We start from the raw sequence: 25,180 nt of genomic DNA, 5'->3' as shown, positions 1-25,180 counted from the left end.
GGCTTTCAGAGAATTTAGATCTGTAGATTCTGATCTTTGGATCAATTACATCAAAGGAGAATTGAACTGCCCCCTTGGTAGACCTGAGAAATGCAGACAGACCTATTGGTGAGCCATGAAAATGCTGCAGGGAAAGTCATCAGAGGCATCTGTAGCTAAACATGCTATGCATCAGACTGGTCATTTGTGAAGAGAAATAATACAGCCTACTTTGTGAAATAGTATTGCAAGCCCTCTGGGCAAATTTGTATTATGAGTCAATCTGTAATTTGCTTGGAGATGGCAGACGAGATGGCTGTCTGGTTTCGAGACATGGTTTAATTTTGTGTTAACTCATTAATTTTTAAAAAATTTTGATTGAGGAAAAACAACGGGGCAGAATTCAAGTTTCAAGGATTCCATTCTATTCACCATGTTACTTCCACAACTGGCAAAGTTTAGCTTTCAGTAAGATTCACACTTCATTTCTCTATTGATTTGTTTTTCTAAGACCACCAGAGTGGGCACAACAAGAACCAGCGACTAGGCAAGGGTAGGACAAAACTTGCAGTTTATTTTGGTCACCTAAGGTGTGGGGAATGAGGTCTGGTCGGCCTCCGGCAAAGAAGGCGACAGAGTCCCCATGTGGGGCCTCGGACGGAGTTCCTGCAGTCCTGACATCCCGACAGGAGTGGAGGACTGAGGAAGGCCGCGCGTTGGCGTCCCTCTGGAGCGGCTTTTCTAGGAGTGGGAGGGCAATAGGTGGGGCACCGGCGTGTCAGGGGGCGTTCCGCAGATGCGACCAGGTAAATCTCGGTCTCTTCGGATTGACGTCACCTGGCGCATGCCCAGTTGGTCTGCACCTTCCCGGGCGCCGGCTGCATTTTCGCACGCGGGGGAAAGTTGGTGAAGAAGAACCCGGGAAGTGCACCATCTTGCCTCCGTTCATCCAAACATCTATGAGAGATCAAAAAACCCTTAGATAATACAGGTATCAGGGAGCAAAGATAAACCTAACATTGTATGCTACCCACTAAAGTGTAAAAGATACACTTCATTCAATTATTTATTCATTCAAACAACAAATAATCGAACACCGGCATGTGTGCCAGGCATTGTGCTAGGCTCTATTATATCCAGCTGCATGAGTTACCTATTGTTGCATAACAAACTATCCCAAAACTTAGTGGCTTAAAACAACAATCATTTAAACATTTAGTATCTCACCGTTTCTGTGGCTTAGGAATTCAGGAGCACCGTAGCTGAATGATTATGTCTCACGGTCTCTTTCTAGGTTACAGTCAAGATGTTGACCAGGATGCATGCAATCATATGAAGGCCTGACTGGGGTTGGAGGATCTGCTTCCAAGCTCATTCACATGGCTATTGTCAGAAGGCTTCAATACCTCACCGATTGTTAGCTGGAAGCCTTAATTACTCACCATGTGAGCCTTTTTATAAGTTGCCTGAGTGACCTTATGACTCTGACATGACAGCTACCTGGCCCCAACAAGTAATCCTGGAGAAAGAATAACAAGGCTGGCATGTTTCATAGTTTCCCCTCAGAAGTCACAATACATCATTTCCTCTGCACTCTATTCATGAGAACAAGTCATTTAATACTGTCCAAACTCAAGGTGAGGGGAATGAAGTTTGACCCTTTGAAGGAAGAAGTATCAAATAATTTGTGAACATATTTTAATTCTACCATATGAGTTAATAAAATTTAATTCATGAAATTTAACTTAATTATTATAAAGTGGTGTCAATATATTTGTAAAATGTAGGTATTTAAAGGGAAACAAAGTCTATTAAAGAAGACAATGTTTCAATGTTGTTGCTAGCTTGTTTGCATTTTGTCACCATTTTCGTCTCATTCTGTCTGTTAAAAAAATTCTCTATATAGTGCTAAATAAATGAAGACTTGGCCTATCTTATTATGTCAACTAAGAATTGGATTTGATACTTATAACAGACCATAACAGAATCTAATATAGAAGGGATATAGTCTTCCTCACCTAACAACAAACCCAGAAGTGGGACAGTCCAGAGCTGGTAAGTTGGCCCTCCAAAGCAACCATGGACCTAGGCACCTCCGGTGTCCTACATTATTAATAATGTCGGTGTGGCTTTTGTTATTATGGGTGAAATATGTTTGCTCTACCTCCAGTATCATGTTCCTGTTTCAGGTTCAAAACAATAAAAGGGGTGGGTGCAGATCAAATGGCTAAAGCAATATTTCTTGAGCCTCCTCTACAGAAATTCACTTTTATTTAATTGATGGTCACATGGCCAGCCACGACTTAAGAAAGTCTAGGAGCATGAATATTTTTAACTGGACACACTGTCGCCCTGAGGAAATCAGAGTTCTACTAGTAAAGAAGAAAGGATATTGGTTTAGACAACCCGTAATGTCTACCGACCTACTCCAAGGAGCTTTAACGTGCATTATTAAACACTAGATACAAGAAAAACAACAATACTGAGGTTTACTTGTGTTTCAAATATGTTTCAAATAGGAGAATCTGGTCAGTTTTGAGTCCCACATATAAAGTATATTTTTCAAAGTAACCACAACTTTTATTCTCTAATTGAAAATGTTAAAGAATTGGCTGACATTAATGTTACTTCTAGGAATGTGTCCAAGGAGGTAATTGCACAATTGTGCAACAGCCTGTGGATAAGAATGTTCATCAGAGACTTTTTTATGATAGTAAAAACTTGGAAACATAAATGTCAATCAATAGAATACTGGTTGGATAAATGACGGTATATCCATTTAACAGACACTATGCAACTTTTAAAAATGATGTTATTCACGACTATTGTTCACTGTGCAGATAATAAGATCCAATTTATGAAATATTGTATTTATATGTCTATATGTGCTTCTATTCTTAGAGAGATGCCTAGAAGAATGTAACACAAAATTTAAGAAATGGTTATCTCTATATTATGGTATTTGGACAGATTTTAACTTCTTTGCATTTTGTTTAAAATTTTCAATTTGTTTGCATAAGCATGTATTGTTTTTATAAAACAATAGTTATTAGCTGGGTGCCACAGCCTGTGCCTGTAATCCCAACTACTGGGGAAGCTAATGTAGGAAGATTGCTTCAGCCCTCAGCCCAGTTGCTCGAGGCTGTTGTGTGCATGATCACACCTGTGAATAGCCACTGCACTCCAGCCTGGGCGACACAGAAAGACCATATCGCTTTTAAAAAAGAAAAAAAAAAAGCTATTTTCAAAGAAAGGCAGGGTGGGAGCAGGGTTGATTTGGTCCAGTATTGTTTCCAGCAAGTAATTTTCCTGGATAAGGCTGTGGCTGACCTTATCTTAGGAAAGGGTTCTAATCTTTGCTCAATGGAAAAAAGTGTTATTCTTTATTCATTATAACTTTTAATAAAATTAAAACGAGAAAAGGAGTTGTGAGTTTTGGTTTCTATTTGGAACACTGACCTCTGAAAGGGTCTCCCTGCCATGTTTTACAATGGGTGGAAAGATATTGTGGAAAGGTGGAGGGGGAGGAGGCTGAGCAACAACTGTATACAAGTTGGGGAAGTGTAGAGGATGGAGGTAAGGATGTAAGGGAGAGAAGTGAGGACCCATGAGCCAGTGAAAGAGCAATAACCTGGACGGCAGGATAGCTGCACTTCTCTTCTAGCATGGACCTATCAGTTTATCTTCCTGGCCTTAGTTTTCTCATCTGAAAAATAAGACATCTGTATTAGAATCACTACATGTGCTTTATGTTTCACAATTCTTTTGGATATATTGATGCTATGTCTTGAGAAACTACACTACAGCTGAACCTAAGCAAATTAAAGAAAAAATAACAACAATAATGTATATTGTTTATTATTTGTCGCAGGCATTCTAAGTAACTTGCCAATAGGTAGAGGGACCAAGATGCCAGCCCAGGCAGTCTGATTTCAGAGCCCATACTCTAACAACCATGCTGTAGAGTACTAAAGAACCGCTTGGATAGGGCATTTAAAGGAAGCAGGATAGCTTTTCTATTCTGGAACTTGGTCTTGTAGATAATGGTTAACGCCAGTAAAGCCGATACCTTACCCTCACCTCATGACTATTATGGGGTTGCCTCAACAGGTGGCAGTCTCCTCCCCCTACTCCAAAGACAACTTCCTTGTTCGGAGCCTAGCGAAAGGGGAGATAGGTTTTGTTAAGCCCCGAAGAAGCTCTTCTGGCCATTGCCCCACAGAACCGAAGTGCTGACAGAACCAAAGACGAAATGTGCCTACAGAAAGCTTTCTAGTATCATTATCTCGGTTTTCAGCTCTTCCTGGTTCACACATGATGACCCAGCACCTGTATGCATACTTCATCTTATTACTTCCTTTCATTTAGTCCAGAGAGATACTGAGTAAGGAAGGTACGGGGAGAGAACAGAAAAACAAATGAACGGGTTAAGAGCAGGCTACAGGCCACAAGAGTCCTGCAGGGTTAGAGCCTGTACCTCAGACAAAGATCCCTCAGGCATCCCCTTTCTCCTTCCCTGTAGTTGCCCTGCTTTCGTCCCGCTCAAGGTCCGGAAGCTAGTGCATAACCTCACAGCAGGATCATAAAGGTGGAGCGTAGCAGACACAAGCCGCAAGGGGGCTATAACGAAATCTGTTGCTCGTGGAAGACCGACTTCCCAGACCTCTTCGCATTAGGGCGGAGCGTGCGCCCGGCGGCCAATCCCCGGTTCCTCACGTCGCCGTATCCCCGCCCACCGCCCCTCCCGCTCCGCCCTTCCCTGGGGCTGGTGCGGTGGCGGAGACGTCAGCGCCAGGAGACTCCGGGTGGCGGCTGCGCTGTAGGCGGGCCACGGCTTGGACGCGCTGCGGGGAGGGGCGGAGCGAGCGGGCGGGAGCGCGCGTAGGGCCCGCCTTGGCCGCTGCTGCTGCTGCTGCCGCCGCTGCCGGGGAATAATCTGGGCGGCAGCGGGCGGCCTCGGCTAGCGGCCACGAGCCACTTCTGCGGCTGCCCAGAGAAGCAAAGGTCGCCGGTCTCAAGTCGTCCCCCTCTCCGCCCCCCAGGAGGGGCGAGAGGGAGCCGCAGCTGATGTCAGGTACGGCCGGCGGAGGCGCCCTCAGGCTGCGGGTCCAAGGTCTCGGCTCCCCCCGCCCTCCCCCCTCTCAGGGTTGGTAGGGAAGCGTGGAGGATGGAACCAAACCCCGGGCGCGGCGGAACAGGTGTCTCGGGGTCAGAGCCGGGCTGGGGTCGTCCGGGCTCCCGAGGAAGGCGCGAGGACTTCCTGCTCCCGGAGCCTTAGCGATCTGCCACAGCGTCCGGGTGCGTACCCGGCCGCAATTTTGTGGACTTGTAGCCTCCTCTTCGTCGTGGGTCCTTCCCCTGTGCCCGCTCGCGCCCCTCTTCTGCCGGCGCGCTGCCTGGCGGCGCAGCGGGGCGCGGACTGCGCCCGGGCCGGACCACTTAGCGGTCCTGCCCCGCCGGGCCCTCACGGTCCCTCCTCTCGCGCGCTCCCCGCCCCGCCGCTGACTTGTGGGTCCCGCCGGATTGGGCGCCCAGGTGTGGGGCACCTTCGCCGAGAGCTACTCGGCTGCCGCTCCGCCTGAGCGCCCAGCGAGCAGGCTCCTTCCAGAAGTACCTGGAGCTTGCTTGGGGCTAGCTTGGATCATCAGGTTTGTCTGTGGCTGATTTATTTCTTTAAGTTTCCCTGCCGCAGAGTGAACCAGATACGTGTGTGTTGGGGCATTAGCTGCGTGGGGGAGGAAGAAAGGCATTAAAAAGAATTTTTTTTTTTTTTCCATCTCCACCCCATTTTCCCCCAGCAAATTGTGATGGGATTAGTAGGTGTTGACAAGTTGTCCATATTGCTTTGAATTTGGGTCAAGTTGTGCACTCTTAAAACATGACCATAATTTAGCGCTGTGGATTTATTCTTTCCTAGCCCTTACCGTCTCCCCACCCCCACCGCCCCGCATTTAAAGCAAACAACAATATCAGCAACACAAAACCCACACATTCTGGAAAAATTCTCAAGATTTCTAACCTAGTTCTCTATATCCATTGTACATATTACTCTATTTCCGTTTCACGCTTTTTAAGATAGAAAACTGTTGTGCTAACTATGGATTGATTTCATTATGAATTTAAAAGTTATAAATTTAGAACCATAATGAATCAGTGAATAATTAGGCCAATGTGTAAGGGACAGAAATATGTTAACTTACTAAAAGTTGGGCATAGAACATAGCTTTGCCAGGAAAAAGTGTGCATAATTTCAAGTTGCTTGATTGTGGTGTAAGTTTGGGAAGTGGGAATCTGAGTTTTTAGAAGGTATTTAGATGACAGCTTTTCACCCTCTTAGGTAAATGTCAGATGAGCTTGATGCACATGATACTGTATGTTCTAAGTATTGTATATAGTAAACTATGCTTTCTACCAGCCTTTATATGTAGATGTACAGTTTAAGTGAATAGAAGGTTTCAAGTTAGCAAACAGTTAACTCTTCACCTAATGTTGAGTTAAGCAATGATTTAGTCAGGAAAGTATGACTCACTTAAAATTCTTCATAAAGAGAATAATTTTTCAGTATTAGTGGAGAACCATTAAATGCCTCTCTTAAATTTGCCTGGAATTTGTGTTTTTTTGTATCTTCCTACTTAGGATTAAGCATTTTAGAAATATTTTGTGTTTCCTATTTAAAGTTTTCCATAATTATGCTTTTTAAGACGAGACTACATTGAGTAAATTCAATATTCAGTTATTCTTAAAATTGTATCACAAATTTATTTCAGGGTACATATAATGAATTCGTGTTTACCTAATAGAAATATGAAAAAGTATGCCACTAGGCATATGCTACTATTTGTATATTGATTTGTGCTAAAATTAAAATTGCATTATGCAGTTTAACTTTATAAGCCATGGTAATTTAAAGTAGAGTCTTTGTGTGGTAAAATTATTGATTGGAATTTTTATGACAGTGCAGCTATAAATAAACCTTAAGTAGAAAATGGAAAGCTTGATGCTGAAATTAAATTCAGATAGGCTTAAAAGTTTAAGCTTCCCAATACAACCATCTTTTCTTTTAGAAGATTTCTTAAGATTTGATTAAAGAGGCTGATGTACAAACTATAGCAAAGCTGAAAGAAAGGTATGACAACCTTTTTACTCCAGATTCAGCGGGATTAAGTCATTCTTTTAAAAGAAGAAAGGGGGTGGAGTTGGGAAGGAGACTTGTTCATAAAATGAGAAGTTACCCTTTTATCTTGAAATCTGGTTAGAGAGGAACTCCAATGTGTACTTAAATTATTTTGCAGCTAATTCAAATGTCCAAGGGGAAAATATATGCCAACATCTGTAATGTGTGAGAATAGGAAGTGTCCCTTGGAAATAAAAAATATATATATATAAAGAAACTGGTGTTTGTGATCTAGGGAAGCACATAAGAAGGTGGGTGAAACTGAAAGGAAAGTCTAAATAAGCACCTGTAGTACGTGCTGCCTTGCACACTGAAGGGGCATGTTGGGGGCAACGAGAGGCAATACTAGGGAGATTCTGGAATGGGAAACCTGTATATTAAAGCACATTTAAACGGGTAGATGTTGGATAATAGGCAGAACTTGAAATTAAATACAGCTTGGCATAGTTATTTGCATTCTTGGTCATTGTATTAGATTTCTAGGGCCTTGGTAACAAAATACAACAAACTGGGTGATTTAAAACAACAGATTTATTGTCTCAGTTCTGGAGGCAAGATGTCCGAAGTCAAGATGTAGGTAAGGCTGTGCTCTCTCAAGGTTCGAGGGGACAATCTGTTCCATGCCTCTTACCTTGTGTTACTGCCAATCCTTGGCATTTTTTTGGCTTGCAGCTATATCACTCCAGTCTCTGATTCTTATCACGACATAATCCCTGTGTGGCTCTGTCTTCATATGGTGTGCTCCACTTCTTAGAAGGATACTAGTTGTATTGGATTAAGATCCACCCTAATCACCTCAACTTATTACATCTGCAAAGACCCTATTTTGAAATAAGGTCACATGCAGAGCCGAGATCGCACCACTGTACTCCAGCCTGGGCGACAGAGCGAGACTCTGTCTCAAAAATAAAATAAAATAAAATAAAGTCACATGCAGAGGTACTGGAATTAGGACTTCAACCTATCTTTTGGGGGAACACAGTTTAACCTGTAACAGTTACACGGTTTATCTTTTACAGCGTTCAGTAAATGTTTAGCATCATAGGCTGAGTCAGAGGCTACAGTGGAAACAGGATGGGACACTTACATTTATTTACATATATCAGTGATGTCTTAATCTGTTTTGTGTTGCCTCTAGCAGAATATCTGAAACTGGGTAATCTATAAAGAAAAGAAATTTATTCCTTACAGTTATGAAGGCTGAAAAGTCCTGGTTCAGGGGGCCACATCTGGTGAGGGCCTTGCTGGCATGGACTCTGCACAGCCCTGAGGTAGCACAGGGCACCACATGGTGAGGGGTCCGAGCATGCTAGCCCAGAACTCTCTTTTCTTATAAAGCTACCAGTTCCTTTCCCATGATAACCCATTCATGAGGGCCGAACCCTTAGGACCCAGTCACCATTTAAAGACTCCAGCTTTCAATACTGCAACACTGGTGATTAAGGTTCAACATGAGTTTTGGAGGAGGCAAGCATTCAGACCACACCAAGTGCTTACTATGTGCCAGGTCCTAGAGATAACACAGTGGATAGACAAAAATCTCTGTCCTCATGGAGCTTACATTCTGAAACACAGGTTCTAAAAATGTGATCCCTGGATCTGCAGCATCACCATCACCTGGGAAGTTGTTAGAAACTGAAATTTTCAGGCTCCATCCCAGAACTCTATTTAACTAGCCTTCCAGATAATTGTGATGCAGACTCAGGTTTCAGAACCACTGATCAAGATGGAAAAGACACAGTAAACAACATGGATAAGTAAAATAATATTAGAGATTAATAGGTGCTGTGGGTAAGCATAGGGTGGGCCGGTGAAGACTCCTGAAAAGTGAAGACCTGAAGGAGTTGGAGAGTGAGCCATATGGGCATCTGGGTGCGTGTTCTCAGCAGAGAACAGTAAGTGCAAAGACCCTGGCACGTCTGAGGAATGGCAAGCAGTTAGTATTAGGTTCAGTCTATGAAATGGCCGCTGTTTGTTCATTTTTTGACCTACAGAAACACCAAATACTAGAGAAGAGATCAGAAAGAAAGGGGTGGAGTAGGATGCAGGTTGTGGGAAGATCGTTGTAAGGTTTTGGCTGTCTGAGATTAGGAAGATGGGAGGGTTTTGAGCAAATGAGTGACGTGATCCGATTTCAGTTTTAAAAGGATCACTGTGGCTACAGGTAAAAATGGGCCTAAGAAGGAAAGGCTAAAGGAAGGGGAAAGTTGGTTAGAATGTTGTTGCAGTAGTTAAAAGACAGAGAGGTTGCACAGACCAGGGTGATAGCACTGGAGAAGTTAGAAGAGGTACAAGACTAAAAACACACAGTGAATGTTTTGAAAAGTAAGTTTTTTTCATCCCACTCCAGTTACCCAGTTGTCTTCCTCAAATGCAATTAGTGTTAAAAGTAGTCTTATCTCTATTCTTCCTGAGTTTTTTTTTTTTTTTTTTTTTTTTTGAGACGGAGTCTCCCTCTGTCGCCCAGGCTGGAGTGCAGTGGTGCGATCTCAGCCCACTGCAAGCTCCGCCTCCCGGGTTCACGCCATTCTCCTGCCTCAGCCTCCCCAGTAGCTGGAACTATAGGCGCCCGCCACCGCGCCCGGCTAATTTTCTTTTTTTTTTTTTTTTTTTTTGTATTTTTAGTAGAGACCGGGGAGATCTTTTATGTAAATATGAGAAACAGTTTTAACAAATTAATGGAGAGGTTGTTACCTGGGCCTGTTTTCTTCCCCAGGAAACATTTAGCAATGTCTAGAGACATTTTTGTCACAACTAGGGGGAATGCTACTGGCATCTAGTGAGTCAAGGCCCAGGATGCTGCTAAACATCCTACATTCAACAGGACAGCTTCCTCAACAGAGTTATCCAGCTCTTGATGTCAGTAGCGCCAAGGTTAAGAAACCTTAGTTTGATGGGATTTACAGAGGTTGGTGGAAAGCAAGTGTTGTAGTCAGAGAAGACAGTAGGAATAGAGGAGCTGACCGTATTGGGAATCTTTCAGGAAATGTAGATAGTTCAGGATTGCAGAAGTAGACATTAATTGTAATGCACAGAATAGGAAAAGATGAGGCTGGAAACCTGGACAGGCTCTAGATCATAACCTTTATATATATATCGTGTTAATTAGAAATGTTTAGCTTTTTTTTGTCTTGTAGGCAGTGGAGTTCCATGAAAGGATTCATGGAGTGACATGGTCAGCTTTTCATTTTAGAGAGCTCATTCTGGTGAGAATTACCCAGCTCTGATGTCAGTTAAAGAGGGATAGCACCTGAGTCAGGTTAGATATTGTAATAGCCTGGGGTAGAGAGGAGCGTCTGAAATAGGATAAATACTAGAAATGGAGAGGAGACAATGGATTAGAATAATATTTAGGAAATAATGTTGGCAAACCTTGGTAATTGGATTTGGGTTGAAGATAAGGGAAGCATTAAGAATATCTCTGTACTTTCTAGTTTAGATAATCCTGTGACTCTGAGTGAAATAGGAACCCATTGGTGAGTAATTTAGGTAATTACCAGTAATTAAGGTAAAATGAGCAGAGGAAGATGATGAGTCACTTTGGAGGTGTTGAATTAGAGCTGCCTCAGGTCCAGGTGGAAGTGTTTAGCAGGCATTTGTGTACATGAATCTGAAACTTGGAGAAGTCTGAAAGGATCAAGAGATCATTTTGTTTAACAAGTGTGGAGAAATTAGTGGCCTTTCATTTTTATCATATTATTTCACTCTGTAGATAAACGTAGCCTCCTTTAATTTAATTTTTATCAGAAAAGTAATGTGTGTACCTGATGCAAAATTAAAACATCAAAAGGTTATAAAACAAAAAAATTGTCTTTCCTTGCTCATGCCACCCAGTGCTAGTTCCCAGAGATAGCTCTTGTTAAATATCATATGTATATATATCTTAATAGATTTTAAATATATACAGAAACATTTAAAAAGCCAAGTGAGATCATACTAGAAAAGATTTCGGTACATTGTCCTAAACAAATAAACCTTTTATCTTACACAGTTGTTAAAATGAATGACATTATGTTATGGAAAAAGTAAGTGAAGGGATAAAGCGCAGACTAACGGATAAGCGTGATCTCTGATGTAAAGTAAAAGCTGAACATGCATATGTGATGAGATAGGCATTACCCAGCGATATGAAAGCAGTTACTTTTGGGGAGAGATAGTGGTAGAGATGGTAAAGAAAATTTACTCTTTTCTGTCTATGGTTTTCTTTCATTTGTTTAGGTTTGTTCCTTTTGTTTTCTTTACATTTTCTGATGTTTAGAAAAAATACCCAGTATACCTTATTAACAATAAAAGTAACCTTTTCAAAAGCACAAAGATTTTCCTTATCAGCACATGTAGATCATTTTTAACAGCTACGAGTATTCTATGCTATGGCTGTATCTTTTTTCTTTTAAACTGGTTCCTCATCAACAGACAAACATCCTATTATGGTTATGGCTGTCTTGAGCATCTTGGCTGACTTCTGTGATTGTATCTGTAAAATAAATTTCTGATCATGAAGTGATGTATCAATCCATAATTAAAAATTTTAAAAGATGTTGTGAAATGCCCTTCCAAAAGACAGTAAAAGTGTGTAGTATGAGAAAGAATATAGGACTGCCAGTTTTCTTATATCTGTGTCAATAATAACTGTTAATAAACTTTAAAAGTTTTGCCAATATGTTAGGTTAAAAATAGTGTCTCTTCATTTGATTTACCTTTGTGAGTGAAATTTGAACATCGTTGACCATTTTTTACTGTGAATCTTTTACTGTTTTTATATTTGGTTAATTTTTTATCTTTTATTATTTATGATACTTTTGGTTCTTTTGCTGCACATTAAAAAAATATATTTCATAAAGAAATATGCTCTTTAACCAGCGACTTCATTGCCAGAAATTTATCCAATGGATAAACTCATAGTTTTTTAATAGTCACAGCCTCCGAGTTTGGGAGAGATCTCAGTTCGTAATATAAAATGCAAAATATATTTTCTTCCAGTTTTGTTTTAATTCCATTTTCTAAAATACTGAAATCTTAGAAACTTTTGAAATTGTTACCAGAAAGTTAAGGATCCAGCTGGTTTTGTTTTTTCCCAAAAGATTAATTAACTCAATACCATTTTCAATAAGCCACCTTTTTCTTGATATGAAATGCTGTCTATTATGTTTTAAATGTCCATATAAACTTTTGTTTTTCATAGACTCTTTATTTCAACCTGATAAAGTCCCTTTATAAGATTTATCTGGTAAAGACCACCAGGGAGACATCTGTAGGCTGACAAAGGTTAATTAGCTTGCTGCAGTGAGGGAGACTGGCACAGCAGAGGAAATGCCACCTTTTCACTAAAGAATGAACCAGGATTATTATAGGATTTTGGAGAGGGGTGGAGTTTGGACAAAGTTTAAATGCAACAATATTTGATAAGCTTAAAGCACAGCAAGACGGTGTGTCAAGGGTTAATAAACATCAGGCCTGGACTGAGAAGCTGACTCAGGATTCTGATTCCCTGGAGACTACAAAATTGAGATACATGTGGAATGTTGTGTCTGGAAACCCCTTATCTGAAGCTCTGAGTTGCAAATTGAGGCTGCTTCTGTTTCATAATGATCTACCATCAGTGCAAGAGTGGGATGTTCCATTCTCACTTTATAAAATTTCAAACAACATGGTTTCTGACAGTTTGATGTAGAGAACAGTTTCTCAGCACATTGTCTTTAGTATTAACAAATGCACTTTTTAAAAGCAGACTCAGAGCCTGTTCAGCATAAATATCATTGTTTTCATTACCTTCTTTAAGGTAATATATTTTTATATGTAGTAAACTTTGTCTCTTCCTCTCCCTCAGTTCCCCTTTCAAGAGTTTTCCAGTTATACTCACCTATTTTTCCAAATAACATTTAGAATAATTTTGCCACATTACTTTTAAAATCTTTTTTATAACTTAAAATTGATCAGATCAGATTAGTACACCCCTTCCCACAATGCCCCTTTCCAGAATTTTCCAGTTACACCCACTTGTTTATTGGTCTGAAGTTTTAGAATACTTTTTGCCAAGTTATATAATTTTTAAAAATCTTCCTGTGTTTTAGCTGAGATTACTTTACATACAGGTTAATTCGGAGGAAATCAACATCATTATCATTGATACCTTTTTTTCTCAAGCCTTTTAAAATTGTGGTAAAATACATATAAACTTTACCATCATAATCATTTTTAAGTTTACAGATCAGTGGTATTAACTACATTTATATTGTTGTGCAACCATTGTCGCTGTTTATCTCCAGAACTCTTTGTTTTGTAAAACTGAAGCTGTATATCCATTTAAACAATAGCTCTCCATTCTCACCTTTCCACAGGCCCTGGAAACCAAAATTCTCTATCTCTGATTTTCACTACTTTAAAGTACTTCATGTAAGTGGAATTGTACATTATTTGTTCTTTTGTGATTGGCACATTTCATTTAGCAAAATGTCCTCAAGATTTCATTCATTTTGTAGCATATGTCAGAATTTCCTTACTTTTTAAGGCTGAATAATATTCCATTGTATGTAAATACCACGTTTTGCTTGTTCATTCATCCTTGGTGAACACTTGGTTTGCTTCACATTTTAACTCTTGTGAATATTGCTGCAATGAACATGAGTGTACAAATACTTTCTTGAAACTCTGCTCTCAAGGGGTATATATCCAGAAGTGGAATTGCTGGATCATATAGTAGTTCTATTTTTAATTTTTTGAGGAATTTTCATCCTGTTTTCCATAGCAGAAATAACATTCTACTTTCAAACCAACAGTATACAAGGGTTACAGTTTCTCCACATTCTCTTCAACACTTATTATTTTCTGAATTTTGATGGTAGCCATTCTTGTGGGTATAAGGTAGCATCTCATTGTAGTTTTGATTTGTTTTGCTAATGATTAGAGATGTTTATCTTTTCATCTGTTTATTGGCCATTTGTGTATCTGTATTTGAGTCTTTTGCACATTGTTGAATCAGGTTGATTTTTTTTTGGTTGAGTTTCAGGAATTTTCTATACATTTTGGTTACTAATCTCTTATCAGATAGATGATTTGCCTATATTTTCACCCATTCTGTGGCTGGCCTTTTACTGTTGATATGGTCTTCTGATGTACAAATTTAAAAAATTTTCGTGAAGTCTAATTTGCCAATATTTTCTTTCAGTGACTCTGCCTTTGTTGTCACATCCAAGAAATCATTGCCAAATATAATGTCATGAAGCTCTTTTGTTCAGTGTTCTAAGAATTTTATAGTTTTAGGTCGTATATTTAGGTCTTTGATCCATTTTGAGTTATTTTTTCTTTTCCTTTTTTTATTTCAATAGGTTTTTGGGGAACAGGTGGTGTTGGGTTACATGGACATGTTTTTTGGTAATGATTTTTGAGATTTGGGTGCGCCCCTCACCCAAGCAGTGTACACGGTACCCAGTGTGTAGTCATTTATCCCTCACCCTTTCCCACCCTTTACTTCAAGCTCCCCAAGTCCATTGTATCATTCTATGCCTTTGCATCCTCATAGCTTAGTTCCCATTTATGAGTGACAACATACAATGTTTGGTTTTCCATTCCTGAGTTACTTTACTTAGAATAATAGTCTCCAACTCCATCCAGGTTGCTGTGAATGCCATTATTTTGTTATTTTTTATGGCTGAGTAGTATTCCATGGTGTGTGTGTGTATTTGTATATATATTATACATACCACATTTTCTTTATCCACTTGTTGATTGATGGGCATTTGGGCTGATTCTGTATTTTTGCAGTTACAAATTGTGTTGCTATAAACGTGTGTTCAATTGTCTTTTTTTGTATGACTTCTTTTTTTTTTTTTTTGGGTAGATACCCAGTAGTGGGATTGCTGGGTCAAATGGTAGATATTTGGTTCCTTAAGGAATATCCACATCATTTTCCATAGTGGTTATACTAGTTTACATTCCCAGCAGCAGTGTAAAAGTTTTGTCTTTTTACCACATTGATGCCAACGTCTTATTATTTTTTGATTTTTTGATTATGGCTATTCTCGCAGGAGTAAGATGGTATCGCATTGTGGTTTTGGTTTGCATTTCCCTGATAATTAGTTATGTTGAACATGTTTTCATATGTCTGTTGGACATTTGTATATCTTCTTTTGGGAATTGTCTATTCATGTCCTTAGCCCACTTTTTGATGGGATTGTTTGTTTTGTTTTTTTCTTGCTGATTTGTTTGGTTTTTTTGTAGATTCTGGATATTAGACCTTTGTCAGATGCATAGTTCACTAAGATTTTCTTCCACTCTGTGGGTTGTCTGTTTACTGATTATTTCCTTTGCTGTGCAGAAGCTTTTTAGTTTAATTAAGTCCCATCTATTTGTCTTTGTTTTGTTGAATTTGTTTTGGGTTCGTGGTCATGAAGTCTTTGCCTAAGCCAATGTCTAGAAGGGTGTTTCTGTTATCTTCTAGGACTTTTATGGCTTCAGGTCTTAAAAGATTTAAGTCTTTGATCTAATCTTGAGTTCATTTTTGTATAAGGTGAGAGATGAGGATCCAGTTTCATTCTTATACATGTGGATTGCCAATCACCTCAGCACCATTTGTTGAATAGGGTGTCCTTTCCCCACTTTATGTTTTTGTTTGCTTTGTCAAAGATCATTTGGCTGTAAGTATTTGGCTTTATTTCAGGGTTCTGTATTCTGTTTCATTGGTCTATGTGCATATTTTTATACCAGTACCGTGCTGTTTCAGTAACTATAGCCTTATAGTTTAGTTTGAAGTTGGGTAATGTGATACATCCAGATTTGTGGGTTTTGGGGTTTTTTGTTTTTGTTTTTGCTTAGTCTTGATTTGGCTATGTGTGTTCTTTTTTGGTTTCATATGAATTTTAGGATTGTTTTCCCTAGCTCTGCAAAGAATGATGGTGATATTTTGATAGGAATTGCATTGAATCTGTAGATTGCTTTTGGCAATATGATGATTTTCACAGTATTGACTCTAGCCATCCATGAGCATGAGATGTGTTTCCATTTGTTTGTGTCATCTATGATTTCTTTCAGCAGTGTTTTGTAGTTTTTCTTGTAGATGTCTTTCACTTCCTTAGGTACATTCCTAAGTATTTTATTTTATTTTTTGCAGACATAGTAAAAGGGGTTGAGTTATTGATTTGATTTTCAGCTTGGTCGCTGTTAGTGTATAGCAGTGCTACCGATTTGTGTACATTAATTTTGTATCCTGAAACTTTACTGAATTCATTTGCCAATTCTGGGAGCTTTTTGGATGAATCTTCAGGGTTTTCTTGGTATACGAGCATATCGTCAGCAAACAGCAACAGTTCGACTTCCTCTTTACTGATTTGATGCCCTTTATTTCCTTGTCTTGTCTGATCACTCTGGCTAGGACTTCCAGTACTGTGTTGAACAGAAGTAGTGAGACTGGGCATCCTTGTCTTGTTCCAGTTCTCAGGAGAAATACTTCAACCTTTCCCCATTCAGTATAATGTTGACTGTGGGTTTGTCATACATGGCTTTTGTTACGTTAAGGCATCTCCTTTCTATGCCAGTTTTGCTGAGTGTTTTAATTATAAAGGAACACTGGATTTTGTCAAATGCCTTTTCTGTGTCTATTGAGATGATTATGTGATTTTTTGTTTTTAATTGTTTATGCGGTACGTCACATTTATTGACTTGTGTATGTTAAACCATCCCTGCATCCCTAGCATGAAACCCACTTGATAATGATGTTATCTTTTTGATGTGCTGTTGGATTCAGTTAGCTGGCATTTTGTTGAGGATTTTTGCATCTATGTTCATCAGGGATATTGGCCTGTAGTTTTTTTTTGTTTCTTTTTTCTTTCTTTCTTTTTTTTTTTTTTTTGTTATATTATTTACTGGTTTTAGTATTAAGGTGATACGGGCTTCATAGAATGAATTAGGGAGGGTTTCCTCTTTCTCTATATTGTGGGGTAGTGTCAATAGGATTGGTACCAATTCTTCTTTGAATATTGGATAGAATTTAGCTGTGAATCCATCTGGTCCTGGACGTTTTTTTTGTTGGCAGTTTTAATTACCATTTCAGGCTTGCTGCTTGTTGTTGGTCTGTTCAGAGTTTCTATTTCTTCCTGGTTTAATCTAGGAGGGTTTTATGTTTTCAGGAATTTACCCATCTCCTCTAGATTTTCTAGTTTGTGCATGTAAAGGGGTTCATAGTGGCCTTGAATGATCTTTTGTATTTCTGTGGTATCAGTTGTAATATCTACATTTCATTTCTAAGAGCACTTATTTGGATCTTCTCTCTTCTTTGCTTGGTTAATCTAACTAATGGCCTATCGATTTTGTTTATCTTTTCAAAGAATGAGCTTTCTGTTTCATTTATCTTTTGTGTTTTTTGTTTGTTTTTCTTTCTTTGTCTCAATTTCATTTAGTTCTGTTCTGATCTTTGTTGTTTCTTCTTTTGGGTTTGGTTTTTTCTTGTTTCTTTAGTTACTTAAGGTGTAACCTTAGATCGTCTATTTATGCTCTTTCAGACTTTTTGGATATAGGCATTCATTGCTGTGAACTTTACTTTTAGCACCACTTTTGCTTTATGACGCAAGTTTTTATACGTTGTGTCACTTTTATCATTCAGTTCAAAGGATTTTTAAAATTTCTACCTTGATTTCATTGTTGATTGAATGATCATTCAGCAGTAGGTTAATTTCCATGTATTTGCATGGTTTTGAGAGATCCTTTTGGAGTTGATTTCCAATTTTATTCCACTATAGTGTGAGAGAGTACTTGCTATAATTTCGATTTTCTTAAATCTGTTGAGACTTGTTTTGTGTCCTGTCGTGGTCTGTCTTGGAGAAGGATCCATGTGTGATGAATAGAATGTATAGTCTGTAGTTGTTGGTAAAATGTTCTGTAAATATCTGTTAAGTCAGTTTGTTCCGGGATATAGTTTAAGTCCATTGTTTCTCTGTTGACTTTCTGTCTTGATGACTTGTCTAGTGCTGTCAGTGGAGTATTAAAGTCCGCCACTATTATTATGTTGCTGTTTATCCAATTTCTAAAGTCTAGCAGTAATTGTTTTATAAATTAGGGAGCTCCAGTGTTAGGTGCATACGTATTTAGGATTGTGATATTTTCCTGTTGAACAAAGCCTTTTGTCATGATATAATGTCTCTTTTTTAAATGTTGTTGCTTTCCAGTCTGTTTTGTCTGATAGAAAAATAGCTACTCCTGCTTGCTTTCAGTGTCCATTGGCATGGAATATCTTTTTATTGTTGTTGTTTTAAATTTTATTTTATTTTATTTTTATTGTACTTTAAGTTCTAGGGTACATGTGCACAATGTGCAGGTTTGTTACATATGAATACATGTGCCATGTTGGTGTGTTGCACCTGTTAACTCATCATTTACATTAGGTATATCTCCTAATGCTATCCCTCCCCGCTTCCCCCTCCCCACGACAGGCCCCAGTGTGTGATGTTCCCCTTCCTGTGTCCAAGTGATCTCATTGTTTGATTCCCACCTATGAGTGAGAATGTGCGGTATTTGGTTTTCTGTGCGATAGTTTGCTGAGAATGATGGTTTCCGGGTGCATCCATGTCCCTACAAAGGACANACATCAATTTTCATCAGGGATATTAGTCTAAAATTCTCTTTCTTTGTTGTGTCTCTGCCAGGCTTTGATATCAGGATGATGCTGGCCTCATAAAATGAATTAGGGAGGATTCCCTCTTTTTCTATCAATTGGAATAGTTTCAGAAGTAATAGAACCAGCTCCTTTTTCTACCTCTGGTGGAACTCGGCTGTAAATCCTTCTGGTCTTAGACTTTTTTTGGTTGGTAGGGTATTAATTATTGCCTTAATTTCAGAGCCTATTATTGGTCTATTCAGGGATTCAGCAACTTCCTGGTTTAGTCTTGGGAGAGTGTATGTGTCCAGGAATTTTCCATTTCTTCTAGATTTTCTAGTTTATTTGCATAGAGGTGTTTGTAGTATTCTCTGATGGTAGTTTGTATTTCTATGGGATTGGTGATGATATCTCCCTTATCATTTTTTTATTACATCTATTTGATTCTTTTTTCTTTTTTGTCTTGCCAGCGGTCTATCCATTTTGTTGATCTTTTCACAAAACGAGCTTCTGGATTCATTGTTTTTTTTGAAGGGTTTTTCGTGTTTCTATTTCCTTCAGTCCTAGTCTGATCTTAGTTATTTCTTGCCTACTGCTAGCTTCTGAATGTGTTTGCTCTTGCTTCTCTGGTTCTTTTAATTGTGATGTTTGGGTGTCAATTTTAGATATTTCCTGCTTTCCCTTGTGGGCATTTAGTGCTATAAGTTTCCCTCTACACACTGCTTTAAATGTGTCCCAGAGATTCTGGTATGTTGTGTCTTTGTTCTCATTGATTTCAAAGAAAATCTTTATTTCTGCCTTCATTTTGTTATGTACCCAGTAGTCATTCAGGAGCAGGTTGTTCAGTTTCCATGTAGTTGTGTGGTTTTGAGTGAGTTTCTTAATCCTGAGTTCTGGTTCGATTGCACTGTGATCTGAGAGACAGTTTGTTATAATTTCTGTTCTTTTACATTTGCTGAGGAGTGCTTTACTTCCAACTATGTGATCCATTTTGGAGTAAGTGTGGTGTGGTGCTGAGAAGAATGTATATTCTGTTGATTTGGGGTGGAGAGTTCTGTAGATGTCTATAAGGTCCGCTTGGTGCAGAGTTGAGTTCAATTCCTGGATATCCTTGTTAACTTTCTGTCTCGTTGATGTGTCTAATGTTGACAGTGGGGTGTTAAAGTCTCCCATTATTATTGTCTGGGACCCTTAGTCTCTTTGTAGGTCTCTAAGGACTTGCTTTATGAATCTGGGTGGTGTTGTATTGGGTGCATATATATTTAGGATAGTTAGCTCTTCTGGTTGAATTGATCCCTTTACTATTATGTCATGGCCTTCTTTATCTCTTTTGATGTTTGTTGGTTCAAAGTCTGTTTTATCAGAGACTAGGGTTGCAACCCATGCTTTTCATTTTGTTTTGTTTTCCATTTGCTTGGTAGATCTTCCTCCGTCCCTGTATTTTGAGCCTATCTGTGTGTCTGCACATGAGATGGGTCTCCTGATTACAGCACACTGATGGGTCTTGGCTCTTTATCCAGTTTGCCAGTCTGTGTCTTTTAGTTGGAGCATTTAGCCCATTTACACTTAAGGTTAATATTGTTATGTGTGAATTTGATCCTGTCATCATGATGTTAACTGGCTATTTTGCTTGTTAGTTGATGCAGTTTCTTCTTAGCATGGATAGTCTTTACAATTTGGTGTGTTTTTGCAGTGGCTGGTACTGGTTATTCCTTTCCATGTTTAATGCTTCCTTCAGGAGCTCTTGTAAGGCAGGCCTGGTGGTGACAAAATCTCCCAGCATTTGTTTGTCTGTAAAGGATTTTATTTCTCCTTCACTTATGAAGCTTTGTTTGGCTGGATATGAAAATCTGGGTTGAAAATTCTTTTCTTTAAGAATGTTGAATATTGTCCCCCACTCTTTTCTAGCTTGTAGAGTTTTTGCCGAGAGATCCGCTGTTAGTCTGATGGGCTTCCCTTTGTGGGAAACCTGACTTTTCTCTCTGGCTGCCCTTAACATTTTTTTCTCCATTTCAAGTTTGGTGAATTTGACAATTATGTGTCTTGGAGTTGCTCTTCTCCAAGAGTATCTTGGTGACATTCTGTGTATTTCCTGAATTTGAATGTTGGCCTGACTTGCTAGGTTGGGGAAGTTCTCCTGGATCATATCCTGAAGAGTGTTTTCCAACTTGGTTCTGTTCTCCCTGTCACTTTCAGCTACACCAATTAGACATAGATTTGGTCTTTTCACATGGTTCCATATTTCTTGGAGGCTTTGTTCATTTCTTTTTATTCTTTTTTTCTCCAAACTTCTCGCTTCATTTCATTCATTTAATCTTCAGTCACTGATACCCTTTCTTCCATTTGATCAAATTGGCTACTGAAGCTTGTGAAGCTTGTGGAGCTTGTGAATGCGTCATGTAGTTCTTGTGCCATGGTTTTCCACTCCATCAGGTCATTTAAGCACTTGTCTACACTGTTTATTCTAGTTAGCCATTTGTCTAATCTTTTTTCAAGGTTTTTAACTTCTTTGCGATGGGTTCAAACATCTTCTTTTGGCTTGGAGAAGTTTGTTATTAACGATCATTTGAAGACTTCTTCTCTCAACTCATCCAAGTCATTCTCCTTCCAGCTTTGTTCTGTTGCTGGCGAGGAGTTGCATTCCTTTGGAGGAGAAGAGGCACTCTGATTTTTAGAATTTTCAGCTTTTCTTCTCTGGTTTCTCCCCATCTTTGTGGTTTTATCTCCCTTTGGTGTTTGATGATGGTGACATATAGGTGGGGTTTTGGTGTGGGTGTCCTGTTTATTAGTTTTCCTTTCTAACAGTCAGGACCCTCAGTTGCAGGTCTGTTGGAGTTTGCTGGAGGTCCACTCCAGACCCTGTTAGCCAGGGTATCACCAGTGGAGGCCGCAGAACAGAAAATATTGCAGAAGGACAGATGTTACTACCTGATTCTTCCTCTGGAAGCTTTGTTTCAGAGGGACACCCAGCTGTATGATTTGTCAGCCAGCCCCTACTGGGAGGTGTCTCCCAGTTAGGCTACTTGGGGGTCAGGGACCCACTTGAGGAGGCAGTCTGTGCCTTCTCAGATCTCAGACTCCATGTTTGGAGAATCACTACTCTCTTCAAAGCTGTCAGGGACATTTAAGTCTGCAGAAGTTTCTGCTGCCATTTGTTCAGCTATGTGCTGCTACCAGAGGTGGAGTCTACAGAGGCAGGCAGGCCTCGCTGAGCTGCGATGGGCTCCACCCAGTTCGAGCTTCCCAGCTGCTTTGTTTACCTAGTCAAGCCTCCTAAATGGCGGATGCCCCTACCCCAGCCTCGCTGAGTCTTTCAGTTTGATCTCAGACAGCTGTGCTAGCAGTGAGCGAGGCTCCATGGGCGTGGGACCCTTTGAGCCAGGCATGAGAAATAATATCCTGGTGTGCTGTTTGCTAAGGCCATTGGAAAAGTGCAGTGTTAGGGTGGGAGTGTCCTCATTTTCCAGGTACCATGTGTCATGGCATCCCTTTGCTAGGAAAGGGAATTCCCCAACCCCTTGTGCTTCCTGGGTGAGGCAATGCCCTGCCCTGCTCCGTGGGCTGCACCTGCTGTCTGACAAGCCCCAGTTAGATGAGCGTGGTACCTCAGTTGGAAATGCAGAAGTCACCTGTCTTCTGCGTCGCTCATGCTGGGAGCTGCAGACTGGAGCTGTTCCTATTCGGCCATCTTTGGCATGGATTATCTTTTTCCACCACTTTACCTTAAGTTTGTGTGAGTCCTTTATGTGTCAAATGAGTTTCTTAAAGGCAGCAGATAATTGGTTGGTGAATTCTTTTCCATTCTGCCATTTCTATATCTTTTAAGTGGAGCATTTATGCCATTTACATTCAGCGTTAGTACTGAGAAGCAATGTACTGTTCTATTCATTGTGCTAGTTGTTGGCTGAATAACTTGTTGGTTTTTTTTTTTTGTTTTGTTTTTTAATGTGTTACTGTTTTATAGGTCCTGGAAGATTTATGCTTTAAGGAGGTTCCATTTTGGTCTATTTAAGGTTTTGTTTCAAGATTTAGAGCTCCTTTTAGCAGTTCTTGCTGGCTTGGTAGTAGTGAATTCTCTCAACATTTGTTTGTCTAAAAAAGACTATGTTTCCTTTATTTATGAACCTTACTCTTACTGGATACAAATTCTTGGCTGATAATTGTTTTGTTTAAGGAGGCTAAAGATAGGACCCAAATTCCTTCTAGTTTGTAGGGTTTTTGCTGAGAAATCTGCTGTTAATCTGATGGGTTTTCCTTTTTAGGTTACCTGATTCTTTTGCCTGGCAGCTCTTAAGATTCTTTACTTTGTCTTGACTTTAGATAACCTGATGACTATGTGCCTAGGCGATGGTCTTTTTGCAATGAATTTCTGGGTGTTCTTTGAGTTTGCTTTATTTTTCTAGATCTCTAGCAAAGTCAGGAAAGTTTTCCTTAATTATTCCCTCAAATATGTTTTCCAAACTTTTAGATTCTCTTCTTCCTTGGGAACACCTATTATTCTTAGGTTAGGTCATTTAACATAATCCCAAACTTCTTGTTGTCTTTTTTTTTTTTCCTTCATTTTTCTTTGTCTCTGTCAGATTGGGTTAATTCAAAAGCTTTGTCTTCAGGCTCTGAAGTTCTTTCTTCTACTTGTTTGATTCTGTTGCCAAGACTTTCCAGTGTATTTTGCATTTCTCTGAGTGTGTCTTTTATTTCCAAAAATTGTGGTTGTTTATTTATTTATGTTTTATTTAGCTGTTTCTCTGGAGATTTTTCTGTTCCTATCCTCATATCCTGTAACATGTTTTTGATTTAAGTTGGTATTCACTTTTCTTTGGTGCCTCCTTGAGTAGCCTAATAATCGACTTTCTGAATTCTTTTTCTGGAAATTTAGAGATTTCTTCTTGGTTTGGATCCATTGCTGGTGAGCTAGTGTGATCTTTTGGGGGTGTTAAGAAACTTTGTTTTGTCATATTACCAAAATTGTTTTTCTGGTTTTTATTTGGGTAGATTATGTCAGAGGGAAGATCTGGGGCTCAAGGGCTGTTATTCAGGTTATTTTGTCCCACTGGGTGTGCCCTTAATGTGGTGCTCTCCCCCTTCCCCTAGGGATGTGGCTTCCTGAGAGCTGAATTCCAGTGATTATTTCTCTTCTGGGTCTAGCCACCCAGCAGGCTTGCCAGGCTCAGGGCTGGTACTAGGGAGTGTCTGCAAAGAGTCCTATGACATGAACCGTCTTCAGGGCTCTCAGCCATGGATACCAGCAACTGCTCTGGTGGAGATAGCAGGAGAGTGAAGTGGACTCTGTGAGGGTCTTTGGTTATAGTTTCCTTTAGTGTGCTGTTTTTGTGTTGATTGGCCTCTAGCCAGGAGGTGGCACTTTCAAGAGAGAATCAGCTGTGGTAGTATAAAGAGGATACAAGCTTGCGCTGGGGTCACCAGGATAGGTATTTGGGTTTCTCAGGTGGTGGGTGGGGTCATAGAGCTCCCAGGAGATTTTATCATTTTATCTTAGACTACCAGGGTGGGTAGAGAAAGACCATCAGGTGGGGGCTGGGTTAGGCATTTCTGAGCTGAGACTATCCTTGGGTAGGGTTTGCTGTGGCTGCTGTGGGAGATGGAAGTGTGGTTCTTATGCCAATGAAGTTATGTTCCCAAGGGGATTATGGCTGCCTCTGCAGCATCATACAGGTCACCAGGGAAGTGGGGAAAGCCGATAGTAACAGGCTGCACCCAGCTCCCACAAAGCCTGAAAGGCCAGTACCACTCCCAAGGTGCCCCTTCCAGTGGCACTGAGTTAATTTCCAGGCAGTTGCTGACCAGGATTGAGAAGCTGCCCCAGACTGTAAGCCTGGTCTTGGCTCCCTTCCCAAAAATCCTTTGACCATAAAGTGAGATGTCTTTTTTTCCTCTGAAGTCTTTATTTCATTGTTCTGTATGTCTGTTTTCATGCCAGTACTACACTGTTTTGATCAATGTAACTTTGTAGTAAGTCTTGAAATCAGTAAGTATGAGTTTTCTAGCTTTGTACCTCTTTTTCAAAACTGGCTATTCGGGGTCCCTTAATATTCTGTGTGAATTTTAGAATGGATTTTTCTATTTCTGCAGGAAACGTTGGGATTTCAGGAGGAACTGCGTTGAATCTGTAGGTGTCTTTGGATGGTATTGACATTTTAACAATATTAAGTTTTCCAATTGATGAACATGTAATGTCTTTCTAATTATGTATTCTTTAATTTCTTACAGCAGTGTTTTGTAGTTTTTGTTGTACAGCTCTTTCACTGTCTTGGTTAATTCCTAAGGTTTCTTTTTTATGCTATTGTAAATGGAATAATTATTTCAAGAAATGTTCTAGTTTGTGTGTAAAAATGTAACTCATTTTTGTGTTGACTTTGTATCCTGCTGCTTCTTTGCTAAATTAATTTATTCGTTCTAACAGGTTTTTTTTTTTTTTTTTTTTT

At 39.6% G+C, this 25,180-nt stretch overlaps 1 protein-coding gene and 1 long non-coding RNA gene across 11 annotated transcripts in view; one reads left to right on the top strand and one right to left on the bottom strand.

The window, feature by feature from the left end:
• Positions 1-895: 895 nt before the first annotated feature.
• Positions 896-5,413, bottom strand: LOC108543415 (uncharacterized). Of its 4 annotated transcripts, none has more exons than XR_001889562.1 (5): positions 5,286-5,413; positions 4,060-4,137; positions 3,611-3,685; positions 1,207-1,498; positions 896-936 (listed from the first exon to the last, which is right to left on the bottom strand). It is a non-coding gene; the product is annotated as an uncharacterized LOC108543415 (long non-coding RNA). The 4 variants fall into 4 exon arrangements; XR_001889561.1 differs by lacking the exon at positions 5,286-5,413 and adding an exon at positions 5,159-5,217; XR_001889559.1 differs by lacking the exon at positions 5,286-5,413 and adding an exon at positions 4,457-4,661.
• The window catches only part of C1GALT1 (core 1 synthase, glycoprotein-N-acetylgalactosamine 3-beta-galactosyltransferase 1), an 85,875-nt gene continuing 65,469 nt past the window's right edge, over positions 4,775-25,180 (top strand). For 3 of the 7 annotated variants that reach the window (XM_017893887.1, XM_017893882.1, XM_017893886.1), the window contains exon 1: positions 4,843-5,053. Coding sequence is in view for 1 of the 7 variants with exons in the window: in XM_017893881.1 (XP_017749370.1) it covers positions 5,047-5,053 (7 nt within the window). In the remaining 6 variants the exon portion in view is untranslated. Of the gene's footprint in view, positions 5,054-5,187; positions 5,278-13,524; positions 13,547-22,389; positions 22,471-25,180 lie in introns of those variants that run through there. The other 4 variants (XM_017893881.1, XM_017893888.1, XM_017893890.1 and 1 more) reach the window with 4 other exon arrangements.

This window comes from Rhinopithecus bieti, unplaced genomic scaffold (assembly GCF_001698545.2).
Source record: "Rhinopithecus bieti isolate Rb0 unplaced genomic scaffold, ASM169854v2 scaffold_23881, whole genome shotgun sequence".
NCBI classification, from domain to species: Eukaryota; Metazoa; Chordata; class Mammalia; order Primates; family Cercopithecidae; genus Rhinopithecus; species Rhinopithecus bieti.
The sequence above is the reverse complement of the archived record's forward strand: the minus strand, read 5'-3'. Positions and strand labels throughout refer to the sequence as shown.